Source organism: Cupressus sempervirens, chromosome 4 (genome assembly GCF_028749045.1).
Source record: "Cupressus sempervirens isolate cs-2001-9-10 chromosome 4, ASM2874904v1, whole genome shotgun sequence".
Taxonomy (NCBI): domain Eukaryota; kingdom Viridiplantae; phylum Streptophyta; class Pinopsida; order Cupressales; family Cupressaceae; genus Cupressus; species Cupressus sempervirens.
In genome coordinates this window covers 745,633,056-745,647,076 of record NC_143121.1, presented here as the reverse complement: position 1 = coordinate 745,647,076, position 14,021 = coordinate 745,633,056, and the positions used below count along the sequence as shown (strand labels likewise).

Here is a 14,021-nt window from a genome sequence, read left to right as displayed (position 1 = left end):
CCACCTAAGGGGGCTTGGACTTAGACTAAGACATACCTAGGACTTTACTAGACACAAAGTTTCTACTTTGCAAATTGGTTAGAGAATGAAAAGTGGGGCAACATGTTGAAGGAGTGATGAGAATAGTTTGCATGAACAAATAGAGCATTCATGGTGGCTTAGAAGTTATGAAGTGAGATTACATTGTAGAATCAGTTAGAGTAGAATAGAGGAAAGAAAAGGATACAACAAAGAGAAATTTGATCAAGAAGGATTGAAAAGACATCAGTTTAGAGGTGATTTGTTATTAGGCAAGCAAGTGCTAACTACAGGATCAATCCTGAGACATTTTAATAGGTGATTTCAATCAAAATCTCTTAACAGAGTAGTCCTAATAGGTAGTATGACATCCTTTAACAGAGTGCTTACCTAATTTTAAGTTAAAGTCCTCTAACCAGGTACACTTTTAATAGGGTGTTGAAATACTCTAACAAGGTGAGACCTAACTATCTTTGTAAGCCTTTAACAAGGCAGACCTTTCATAGGGTAGATCATGTTTCATGATCAAAACATTGTAACCTTCATTGGATACACTTTATTACTGCAATAGTGAAGATTTGTGGGTGTCATCCCCACCTCCATTTTACCTTCTCATTGGAGGGTTTCTAGGTAATCATATATGGTGTCATATGTGTATGATTGCTTATATATTTACATGTTTTAGATGTACATGCTTTACATGTTATTTCAGTTTATTTGTTAAGATATGAGATGGATGTGTGGTGAAAGTTTTATAGGTCCAAGTTTAAACTACTGATTCTCCCCCCACCCCCTTCTCTTAGAAGTTTATCTTTCCTATTGTAATTCCAACAATTATCCTCCTTTTCAATTTCTCCTTCTTCATTAGTCTCAACCATATCCTTCCTTGCCTTAATCAACTTTTCATTTTGAGGTCCTTTGAAGTTTATCCTACAAAACCCTATTTAATTTATTTGTTGGATGACTTATTTGTCCCTTATCCTCCCCTTTTCCTTGCTTGGGCAACTAGCCACAAAGTCCTTCCCTACGATACATTTTCTACCCAATCCACCCATGTTCATTTTGATTTTTTGGAACCACTTCCCTTTTTTGACAATAATTTCCATATTGTCTAAATTTTCTAGGATCTTTGTTTTTGCTTGAGGTACTTTGAAGTTTATCCTACAAACCCCTATTTAATTTATTTGTTGGATGACTTATTTGCTCCTTATCCTCCCCTACTCCTTGCTTGAGCAACTAGCCACAAAGTCCTTCCCTAAGATATATTTTCCACCAAATCCACCTATTTTGATTTTGATTTTTTGAAACCACTTCCCCTTTTTGGTGATAATTTCCAAATTGTCTAAATTTTCTGGGATCTTTATTTTTGCTCTTGGCTTCCCAAAGAAAAATCTTCCTCTAAACCTATAAAGGAACTCAAGGCATCCCCAATTTTTCCCAAGGCTTCTAGGTTCCAATATTTCATCAGGAGGTTTTCCAATCTTATCCATTTCCAAGAATTTCTTTAGTGTATGTTTATAAGAATCAAAATCCAATTTCTAATCAACACACAAAAAAGAACAAGGGTTTTCCATATGGAATTTCTAAGTCGCTTACTAACACAATCCATATGGAAAAAGTAATCATATAAAGATCTTACACTTACCTAACCTTGAAAAAGTTCAAGCCACTATTTGATTATGCTTTCTACCAAGTAGCCCAATTCACTTCATTTAACAAAGAATCAAAAGTCCTTGTAGTGCTCCCAAATTAGGTTGACAATATTTTTGGAAACGACAAAGGCTTTACTTATATTCTCTCAAGGGGCTTTCCATTTACCTTCGTCCACATTACCCCCACTTTGCAAATTAGTTTCCCACAGTTTAGCTCTACCCTAACCAACATGGCCGAAGTTTTTTTTTTCCATGCTTGCTTCATGAGAGCCTTGTGTTTCACATTCAATCTTCCCTTGTTACCTAATGACATTTTTATAGCCCTAGCTGCAAACAAAGGAATATCCACATGTTCTCTTTGTCACCTATCCAAAAATATGTCATTCCACCTACAACATCGAACATTTCACTCTTTCTATTGCAACAATTTTTTAATTCCATATGTTTAGAAGTTTAAATAAATAATTTAATACATGCGCCTACTCATATCTAATTTTGTTTACATATAAAATGCTCAATTTAACTATTTCCATTAAAAAAACCTTAATTTACCTATTTTCGCTTAAAACAACATTCATTCAATTTTTTTTATAAAAAGCTTTAAGTTACCTTTTTTCTTTTTTCTTTTTCAAAAAAAACTATTTATAGGAGTAGGCGTTTGGCATGCCCTTTCCCGGGATGGAAGAAATGTGAAACGTTAGAAGTGCCGTCGACACGTGGGCCCATCGGATAAAACTTAACCGCGATTAACTCCAGATAAGTTTCAAAGCATCCAATCCAAAACTTTTATATTAATAAGTCATAATCCCGAAAAAGGGCAAAAATGATAAAAATGGGCATATCGTCCGTAATTTAAAAAAAACAGGATTCGGAATTCGTAAGTTAAAAACAGACTATAAACATCAGTGATCTGGTGGATCTCGGATTGTTACAATAAGGGTTTCGATCCGGGTTTTTGTGGCTACAGACATCTATAACAAACCCTTACAGTTTACTAGTTTTTGTGCTTATATCGAGCGCAGCAGCAGAGAATTGCATCTTATTCGCTTGGTTCAGTGAATTGGCGGTTGAATCACGGTTTTTACGCTCAGATTTGGCTAGTTTGCTCCAGATTGGGATCTCGGCCGGTCTTATTCGGCATTGCGGAGATTTTTGGTGGAAAAGAAGAGGTAAGAATTATTTCCAGTGTAAAGATCTTGAATTCGTTTGCCTTCTTTTGCTGCATTTCGCTGTAATTGGGGGATCAGAGATTTTTTTTGTGGGATCGGGGTTTGGGAGATTTGAGATTTGAGTTGATTTGATTTGGATCTGGTCAGAATGACGGCTGAATTGCACGATTGCAATGGAGCCGTCGAAGGTCTTAGGGCGGAGTATGATGAAGTTGAGGTGCAAACGAATCCCAAGGCAATTCTGATCGATGAAAATTCGAAGCTGGAGGAAGAGGAAAATGCGTGTAATGGTTCCGTCAGTGAAAATTTAAAGCTGGATGGAGATATGGAGGATTTCACTGGCGACGGAAGTGAGAAGACGAAGGTAAATGAAAAGAGGGAAAATTTGAAGCTAAATGAAGATAAAGTGATTTGTAATGGTGATGCAAGTGAAAATTCCAAGATGGAGGAGGATGACAAGGTTTGTAATGGTGAACAGATTGAAAATTTGGACCCAAACGACGAATACGAGGGCAGTGATGGAGATGAGATTGAAAGTTGGACATTTATTAAGGATGAGACACTTTGTAATGGTGGCGAGACTGAAAATTTGAAGGCGATTGAAGATGAGACTGCCTTTAACGGTGATAAGGCTGGCAATTTGGAGCCGAATGAAGATAAGACTGTTTGTAATGGTGATCTGAGTGAAAGTTTGGACTCTGTTTGTAATGGTGATAGTAGTGAAATTTGTACAAAGGGAGCCGATAATGACGATAATTTGTCCTTGGGCGATTTTAAACAACAGGAACCAGAATTTGTTAGCGTTCAAGCTAAATCTAGTGATCAGCCGCCTGAAATGAAGTCAGAAGACCCTGTTTCGCACATGTGTGGAACTGTAGATGAAGTGCGTGATCTGCAGCGTTTGATAAGTGAGGAGGATGTTGAATCCCCTTTGCTGGAAAAGGGGGACGAAGTTCTTCATTCAGAGCCTTCTGTTGAGGATTGTCCCAATCATGAAGTGCGTGATCTGGTAAATGAACAAGAGGAAGAGTCTGAATCGCAACGTTTGGAAAATGAAAAGATTCATGTCGAGAAAGAAAATTCAAAGAATGAAGGGACAGCGCATTCTTTTGAGGGTAGGGTTGACAGGGAGGTTGTAGAGCCTGATTTGATTCCTCAGGATGAGGAAAAGCCTGGTCAAGTCTTTGAAGATGAAGAAAACCAAGAAAAAAACTCCGATTTTCTGATTGATCAGGTCGAGGAGCTTGGATTACAGGGGCTTTCAACTGAAGAACTCAATATAAAGACATTGCCTGTAGTTGACATGAATTCTGAGCTAGCTGCTTTAGGCATACAGAATCTGGTCACTGAAGAGATCACGCCTGAATCCCACATGGCAAATGATGACTTTGAATCAGATGAAAAAATAGAGGAAAATAGGCATGACTCGTCCAATCATGTCATAAGGGAGGCACATAAATCTGGGCATCGATTTGTATTCGATAAGGATGACTTTCCGGCATTGCAGCCTGCTGTAGATAAATCAGTTGAACTTGAACCACATGTTGTCAATGAGGAGGATACTTCTTACCTGCAGTGCTGTCCAAATGGGACCAATGTGGTTGAATCTCCAATGGATACAAGTGATGACAAGGTGATTGAACCAGAATTACTTTCTAGTGGGCGGACTAAACCTATCAGTGAAGACATGCATGGGAAAAATAATGAGGAGCTACATCATTCAAAAGATGAAAATTGTGATGTAGAGCCACATCATTTAAAAGATGAAGTTTGTGATGTCGTGTCCCATCATTCAAAAGATGAAATTTGTGATGCAGAATCTGCTAGCTTCAACGAGAGTAACCCAGGTGGTGTTTCTGACACATTGCTTGAAAAATGTGGAATCAGCACTGGTACAGAGCAGTCTGAGATTCAAGAGAGCAAAACAGAAATTGCTGATTGTGTATCAGAAGTTGGTCAAGATCCATCAAACGTAACGTCAGTTTCCGGAAATGTGCAAAAGCGTGAAGCAGAAGCTCCCAAAAAGACATTCTATTGCCTGGCTAAAATACCTAGGCATGTTGACAACAAAATCAAGGTGCAAATTCGACTTGCTCAGTTGCAGTTGAATGAGAAAACAGAAAGCAGGGATTTCATTAAAGCAGCCATACAAATGAAACGGGTATGCGAGATCTATGCTAGTCCATGAATCAAACTCGGGTCATTTCCATGAGCATTTTTCTGCTCATCAATTTTACAGTATTTTTGAAATGTCATTCTCTGTCATCTATTGTTGCATATATGATTTGTTTTCTGAATGCAGGCTAGCCGAGAACAAATGCTAAACAGTTTGAAAGCTGCAAGGCAGGAAGAGAGGACAATCCGTGACGCAATCAGGTCGAAACGACAGCATATGGAACCTCTTCAGTTAACCTTGAATAGAATAAGGAATGCAAGCTCGGCAGAGGAGTATGATGACAAGGCAAGTCCACATGTGAAAGATGCTTAAAAGATTGAGATTGAACTTTAGTTTGGTTACAACTGGAATTAGATTAAATCACATTCTTTGTTGCTGTATTATATGTAGTAATTGACTAGGTAATTCTTCGAAACAGATATACCAGATGCAATACCGTATTGAGCATGAGAGTATGCCTCTACGGGAAGAGAAGCAATTATTGCGTGATATCAAACAGATGAAGATTTCTCGGGATGAAATATTTGCGAACACAGGGTCTCGTTCTGAACTTGAAGAGGCATTTGAAAATATAGATACAATTCAAGAACGCATTCAGGTATTTGTTATCTTATTATTGAAGATTAACTTTTGAAGTTCTAAAAATTTGATATTCTAAGTGATTGAGAATCACTGTTTCTGCAGCTTCTGGGTCAGGAATTGGATTCCCTGAAAAGGCAGGCCTCTCAAGCAGAAAAGAATACCATGGTCATTCAGAAAGATTTTGAAGCACTGAATGATGATTTAAAACAGTTGCAAGCTCAGTGGAGTGCGGCAGATGGTGTTCGACAAGATGCCTATGAAAGTTTAAGGGCTTTAAAGAACCAAGAATATGAAAGGGTAAATATGCTTTTCTTATTCATCTAGTTGAATTTCTGTTGCAGAACTTTGATTGCATGGGGTTTATTTTTATGTTTGTGTTTTGTCACAATAAGTGAAGCAAGTGGACCAATGTTAAGAGCAAATGTCTTATGGATATGATCCTATTTTTGGTCATACATAGAAGTTTTGTAGATGTCATCACTTGGCAGCTTATATTGTATTAGTTTTTTTAATGTTGACTATTTCATGAAGCCAAATAGACTAAAATCAATATAAATTGCTGCCAAAATGTCTGAGTATTAACACTTCTAAAAATTTTGGAATCTTATTGTCAAGATTATCTGAAGCTTTTGTTAGAGAGTTGAACCCATATAAAGTCAGTTGGACTTATATGACTTTCCTACCTCTTCTCTATGTCTTTTGGTACATTAGTAAAGTGATTAAAAACAATTAAATGGACAAGATGGGAATTTCATACTGTAGCAGAAGAATTTAGTGACCAAGATGTTCTTTATTGAGCACGCTTACTGATTTTTTTTTCCTTGCTCTATATCTGAAAGTCTGAAATGCAATTTCAGGAAGCATTATGTTGGCTTCTTGCATATTTGGATTGCACAATATTTGTTACAGTTTAGAATTCAGTTCATTGTAGGATTCCTGCTCTCAGAAACAGAAAAAAGAAACATATTTAGAAGTGGAAGTGTAAATGGATTTTGACCTAATTGCTGATGTTTGAATTGCCACGGACTTGAAGAAAACTGTCTCACATGTCTAGATTGGTTAATATAGACTAAAAAATCAACTAAATTGCTCGTGAAGGCAGAATGTAGTAGTGTACACATGCAGATAACATCTAGACCCATGCAGAATGAAGAGAGGATTAACAAATGGCAATGAGAAACTGCAGAAATCCATCTCTCCTTGATTAAAAATAGCCATATTGCAATTCCATTTATTAGAGGTCCAGTTGTTTTAGAAAAGTTTTCGAAATTTCTAAATTATGTCAGAGAGATGCAAAAATAGTTGTGAAGCAACAGATTTCAATCTGAAAACGGAGTTCCAATTTTCTCAAACAGAAAATGAATGCTGAAATCTGCCATTTAAAACTATAAGTTGAAATTGGACTTGGCAAGGTCATTACTATAGAAATTGAATCACCCCTTAGTAGATTACAAAACAATCAAACAGCTTCACTATCATGGCAACACTATACAATCACAACACAAAAAACTCCAATGTACGCACAGGATTAGCCATACTTTTACTTGCTACAAACAATTTTTTCCATGATCATGAAGCAAAAGAAGTGTGCATCCATTGCATTTCAAGCAATGAAAGGTATAAACATATAAAGTGTGGGCTATATATCCCAGAATTAAAGTCAATTAGCTCTTCTATGTTCAATCAACGTCACTAACTAAACCCATGTATATATGTGACTTTGTAATTGCTTCCTAGTCCATATAGGTTTGGAGAGAGAGGCTAAATTAACAAGCAGAAAATAACAAAAGAATGGGATGATGCCATAATCAACTATTTGGAGGTATCTGGACTTACTATCTCCACTAAATGTCAGTTGGAAGCTGACATAATGCTGTTCACTGATTGGTCAATGCTTTTATGTGCTGTCTAAGATCCTCTATAGACAAAAATATGATTATACAATTATCAGGATTTATGATTCATTTCCTGCTAAAAATGAATCATTTTCTTTTGTCAATATTATAAGGTCACAAACTAGCAAAATAAAATCACAGAACCTTTATAAATTGTAATATATAGCAGAAAACACAGAAGGTATTCAACTGTAAGCACCAATGCAGATAAATCTAAAATTATTTCTGTAGTGAAAATTCAGTTTTTTAAATCACAATTGTAGTTATAACAATGCTGTCAAGTTGCTGACCTCAATGTAAGTTAAGTAGAAAAATAAATTACAGTAATGCTTACAATCAACTGAATAGATCAGCAGGAGTTCCAATTTACAATAACTCTAATATGTTTAAATGGTGAACCATGAAGCATATTAGAAGCATAAAGAGTCCTGCAAGAGAAGAGCTTCTTGAAGAGGCATGAAACCCAATGGAAACCCAAGTTATGGATATGTCCATTGGGTTTCCTGGTCCCATACCAAATGAATGTGAGTACAGGTCCTGTAATGGGAATAGTCCAAGTACACCCAACCAGGCTTCACAGACCCTCACGACAGGTGCTGCCTCTTAAGTCTCGGGTGCTGGACCTCAACCCCATTGGGGTCTGTACTCCCAGCCTACACTAATTATTGGGATCTTGTCATGTAAAATTATAAATATAATATTGTATGATATATCAAATGTATTTGCAATTTTGTGTACACACACACACACATATATACATATATACACACATGTATATGGATATGGACATGTATGTATGTATGTATATGCACCCAGGTGCAGCCAAACATACCAAACCATAAGAATTTTATTCCATACTGGCATTACCAAGGTCCAAAACCCTGTCCTGTACCTGACCCTGTACTGGAACTGGCAACTTGGCATGAAACTGATGATTGAGTAGGAGACCAATGTGTTTACTTATCTGTAATATACTAATAAGGCTTGGATCAGAAGAATGGACAACATCTAGCCCTATTGTATCTAGATTTAAAAACTAGAGGAAACAATTTTTTCTAGGTTCCTTTGCATAAATATTGTTATAAGAGTATCTTAACCTAGTCCATTGTTGAGTCTGTTATAAGATGGCTTAAGCTCTTCCTGTAGTATGTATTTTGTATATTTATTGCTTAATAGTTAATAACATAGATGGAACAACTCTTTTGGTGTGATTTTACTCATTAGTTATATTTTGTCAACAAAATTATTTGTTAGGAAAAGTATTGGTGTCATCTTATCCCAGTGTATTGCTAAATATTTTCGTGTTTCTTTGGGGAGCTTTTTTCTTGAGTCAATGCGGTTAACAATTTTTTATGTTTCTAAATTTGTCCCCTAATTCAGTGACAGTGTAACTTCTGGTGCCATAATGCTCACAACTTCATAGTCTTAATAGGCTATCATATTTCTAATTATTTGTATTTGATAAATTCTTGTTATAGACAGCAATATTGCTGATTGCAATGATAGTGTTGTTAATGCCGTATGTGGAAACCAATAACTGTGATTGTCCAAATTGCGAGTCTAAATTTATTCACACTTTATTAACACACAATTACCTATTTATTTATATTAAAATACATTTGCAATGTGCATGATTGTTTGTCATAATATGATAATGGAGATATCAATCGGGTTTTGACTAAGAAAGATTAACATTTGGTTTATGCAATTGATATCTTTAAATTCTCTAGGAAATTCTTTAAATTAGTGACTACTTGTTCACTTAGTACTGTCATTCTTCAATTTTTATTAAGTCTATTGGGATAATTTGGTAGGAGTGAAGAATTTTAAGAGAAATTCTTTGTTCAAAACCATTGTCTTCACTGATTTGTTGAAACCTCTTGATCCTTTTTTGGTTTCTTCCGATTTTCATTTTCCTTACTTTTGTCCTGAATACTTGATGGCGCTACACTGAACTATTAGCTGAGTCAACCAGATGTTCAATATTGCAACTGCAAGTGACCCTACCTCCATGATGGTGTGCATAAAATATATGTAATGACACAAATATGTATTTATTGAAAAAGTTAATGTCATCTTGTACTCCAGTTGGTCATGGAAATTTAAAATTTACATTAATTTTAAGAGGGGTAAATGCTTTGACCTGGAGCTATGAACCAGTGAGGCCACAAACGGGGGACCTCATCCCCATGAGATTTGAACCTTGATGGCAAGGATAACAACACAACAACTTAACCATCACAACATGCCACTATTGGCTAAAATTTACATTAATTGGTAGTAGAGCCCTAAAACTGTTTTCTCTCCAGGCATAAAAAGCTTATATTAATTGGAAATTTTCACCCAAAATGTCTATTAAATGGGTTGAATCATGGACCACTTAGGCAAAATTCATGTGTCCCAGAAGTTATACCTTCATTGGTAAGGGAGGCAGGTTGTTTCTTTTGTTATTGTACAGTGGTAAGATGCACTTCATCTGGTATTTTATGCGTGAATTAATATTTTAAACCCTTCTAAATCTAGACACAAGTTCATAATACCACAAAATTCATGAAATAGGCAAGGCTCTGCACTGACAAAAGGGGTTTTCCAATGGTCATGAGCTGATGGTGTAAACATGTAGACAAAGTCCAGTATACTATGCTTGATGGATCTTTTATATTGAATGAGTTTGCTCCTTGAAGGTGTCATATTTTGTTCAATGAGAATAATTGAGCAACAATCTTAATTTTAATTATTATTTGGAATTGAAATAAATCTTTACTTAACTTCATATTCATGACAGAATAACGAGTTCTACCAGAATAAAAGTGATATCCAGGAAGCCAAACAGTATGCCCTTGCAGGGAAAAGGGATGCATTGGAAAAACTCTGTAGCAATCAGGTATGTTATGCTAACACATGTTGTATATTTTCGTCATTAGTTATACATCAGAAAATGTTCTGTCTTTAATTTTTGTTGAAAATTTCTCAGGTCGACCGGATAATTGAGATGTGGGTTAAGAATGCAGACTTCCGCAAAGAATATATCAAGGATAATGAAAGGAGTACCCTGAGGCGCTTGGAAACTCTTGATGGACGGTCACTTGGTCCAGATGAGGAGCCTCCTCTACCAACTAACTATGGTTATGAGCTTGATTCCTCTGTACTGCCTCAGGGGAAGCCTCCTGGTACAAAACCCGAGAAAGAGGATAACTCAACCAGCACATTGCAGCAACCTACTGTAGTAGAAACAAAACCAAAAGAGCATCAGCCACTACTCAAGGAGGTTGTCATGCCACTCAAAAATTCTGATGTGAAGTCAAAAAAGTCTAAGAAAGGCTCATTAGACTCAATTCCTAATATTGAAGCTTTTGAAGTGATTCCTGAGCCTGTCAAAAAGGAGGAAGAAGATTTGGTAAGAAAAGAGGAAGAAGCTGCTAAAATGAAAGAGTTGCGCAGACTAGAGGAGATACGAAAGGCCAAAGAAGCTGAAGAACGAAAACGAAGACTTGCAGAGAGAGCAAATGCAAAGGCATTGGCAAGAGCTCAAAAAGAGGCAGAGCGTAGAGAGAAAGTATGTCTATTTTTACTGACATTCTTCTGGTAAATCACTAAAGTTTCCTAAGTTTGACTTGTTTTTTGGCCTGTCTAAATTAAGAAGTTTTTGGCTGTTGAATGATGATGCAGGAGAGACAAAAGAAGGCAAACAAAAAAGCAGCTGCAGCTGCAGCAACTGTTTCTAAGGCAGCTGGAAATGACATAACGTCCTCAGAGACTAAGAATGATGCCTCACATGACCTCCAGTCTTCTCCTGGTGTTGAGGCAAAAGATTTAACACCTACAGCTCAGAAGAATGCTCCATCACAGCGGAAAAAATCTGTTTCTCAAAAAGCTAAGTCTAAGTCTATTTTCCCTGCAGCAGCTAAAAGAAACAGAAAAGGCATTCAAACATGGATGTGGATCCTTTTAGCTATAGTTCTTTGCATGTTTCTCTTTATATTATGGTTTTACATGTAGATCACGATTTTGTGTCTGAGGATAGATCAAAGATTCTTTTGTAGGTCAGAAATCTAGCTCATTTTGTTAAATGTTTTAAATTTCATTTTGGGGCAATAATATTTATGGTCATTTAATGTCAATTTGGGGTTCTGTTAACCTCCAATCAATATAAATAATACACTCGCCACAAATTTGTGGAGGAAGCTCGAGATGGTGTGCTTCCTGCAACATTTAGTTTGTTCACACATCTCAGGACAGTTTATTAGAAACTGTATTTGTATTTTTCTATTGTTTTCTCAAGAAGAAATCTTTGGTGTGAATGCCATATTATTTTTTAATTACAATTTGTATGGAGTTGTCATCAAATGTTGGGCAAAGTCAATATATGCAGAGTAATTATTGAATTATTTAAGAAAAATAAAAATTGAATTCCCATTGCCTTAAGCTCAATATTTTAGAACAAGTTTTTTTAATAATCTCAATTAAATCTCTCATCAAATGTCAAACGAAGACAATGGCTCTACAGTCTAAGTTGACTTCATCCATTTAATTGAAGTTACAATGTTTACTATTTTAAGTTTTTTTCTGCTTCTTTTCAAAATTCTCTTGGGATATGGCGAGTTAGGCTATGTATGTTATGATGCTTTTTTGATTCAGGGATAATTCTTGCCCAAGGCGTCAGTGAGAGAGCTAAGGGTCTGTTTGGTTCCTGGAAGATGACAGAAATTGGCTTTTTCAAAATCCAGATTTGAAATTTTTTGCATTTGTTTCAAAATTGGCAAAATGGAATTAGCATACCGGACTTCCAATTTCGCCTCAAAACCAGGTTTTCGAACTTCCTACTAGCAAGTAGGAATTGAAAATCAAAACCTGGTTATGTTTTTTAAGGAGTGTAAAAACAATAGATTGGACTACTTTTTGAAATTTGCCTTCAACTCCAAGCTTACACATAAAAATGTGTCTTCACGTGTATCTTCCGAGTGAAACAAACAGTTCAAGTTAAATCCCAAAAATCAGAATGAAGATTTGCAAAACCTTGATTTGGCTAAATCAAGGTTTGTAGAAATCCCGATTTTTTAAATTCCACGAACCCCAACAGACCCTTATAAATCTTTGATTTCATGCTTCCAGGCACAGAAATTGCAGACCTTGACAAGTAACTTATTAATCTTGACTTGACTATAAAATGTTGAGACCAGAAACAGTTTGCCTTAATATATAATTTATCAGAGTTTGAATTTAATGTTTTAACGTAGTTACCTCTTTTTTTTGGGCTTTTCCATGTGGGGTCTTTAGAACCTGAAACTCAACATTTATAGTTTTTTTTTCCAGATAGGAGAATTTATAGGTTTCCTTCTACCTCATTTATTAAAATTAGGAAACGTAGTTACCTTTTTTTTGGGCTTTTCCATGTGGGATCTTTAGAACCTGAAACACATTTATAGTTTTTTTTTTCCAGATAGGAGAATTTATAGGTTTCCTTCTACCTTATTTATTTGTACTTTTGTTAATCCACATGAGAGAATTTGTTTTCTGATATATTTTCCAACACAGAAATGATCTCCAGGTCTTTGGATTGAAGTATATGAATGGACTCCAGTGCTTCCTGGAGTCATTTATGATTTTCTTACTACCTCATACTTAGTTTTAGTTTCCTGAAACATGCTTCCTGCTTCCGCTCCATGTGTGAACTTTAGAACTGATTACATTTCCAACGCTGTCAAATCTAAATTTCTTGGGGCAAGATATATATGTTGTTGATAAGATTACTTCAAAATTTGTAATTATGTCTCTGCTACTACAGCACAGTTTTTTGAAAAATCCCCATTAAGGCTTCTATGTTTTTTTTGTCCTTGGTTTAATTTCAACCCACTCCTTAAAAGGAAAGTACAAACAGGCAAACGCCATAACAGACGAAGGTGATTTTAACACACTTCGTTCTTACCAAATAGTAACATTTAAATTATGTTTATAAATTTTATGTCTTGTGGTTTTCGGGCTTGGTTAGTACGTAAAGAAAATAGATTTTTGGATGACAGTTCCTTCTGTGAGGAAGCATCTTAACATGGCAAATAGATTATATGTTGTTCTTCTGTAGAGCATGCCGGTTTTATTCTATTGGTAGGTGTTTCTTTAGATTATAGGTGTGCACTGTGCTGTTCAGGTACAGGGTTGATCTTTTAGGTGTGTGACTGCTACAAACATCCGTTGTATCAATAACTAAATTGGTGTTCTGGATGTCTGTAATGATTTTTTAGGGGTTTAACGGTATACATGGTTTGAACTTGACATTTTTTTATATCAAAATTTGTATTGGTGTTGTTGCCTGCAATAAATTCCTTAGGAGTATAAACCCATATATGTTATATCCATAATTTTTTAAAAAGAAACTATAATAAAATTAATTGATCCTTATAAATGCAAGCTAATTGTTGAACAGTCTCGAGAAATTCCCTTATTATGTTCCAACAACGATTAATCTCTTTGTTCTTGCCTTAAGTATAAGTTCCAAAATTTATACTTTGTCCTACCAACTATGCATGGCATT

At 35.7% G+C, this 14,021-nt stretch overlaps 1 protein-coding gene across 2 annotated transcripts; it reads left to right on the top strand.

Moving 5' to 3' along the window:
- The first annotated feature begins 2,597 nt into the window (after window positions 1-2,597).
- LOC149563511 (uncharacterized) lies at window positions 2,598-11,811 on the top strand. Of its 2 annotated transcripts, XM_089826737.1 has the most exons (8): window positions 2,598-2,839; window positions 2,987-5,000; window positions 5,142-5,300; window positions 5,434-5,613; window positions 5,700-5,894; window positions 10,278-10,376; window positions 10,467-11,048; window positions 11,162-11,811. In XM_089826737.1, the coding sequence occupies exons 2-8, from the start codon at window positions 2,988-2,990 to the stop codon at window positions 11,489-11,491; spliced, it is 3,558 nt and encodes a 1,185-aa protein (XP_089682863.1). In that variant the 5' UTR covers window positions 2,598-2,839; window position 2,987; the 3' UTR covers window positions 11,492-11,811. The 2 variants fall into 2 exon arrangements, with proteins under 2 accessions (XP_089682863.1, XP_089682862.1); XM_089826736.1 differs by having other exon boundaries at window positions 2,598-5,000.
- Window positions 11,812-14,021: the final 2,210 nt, after the last annotated feature.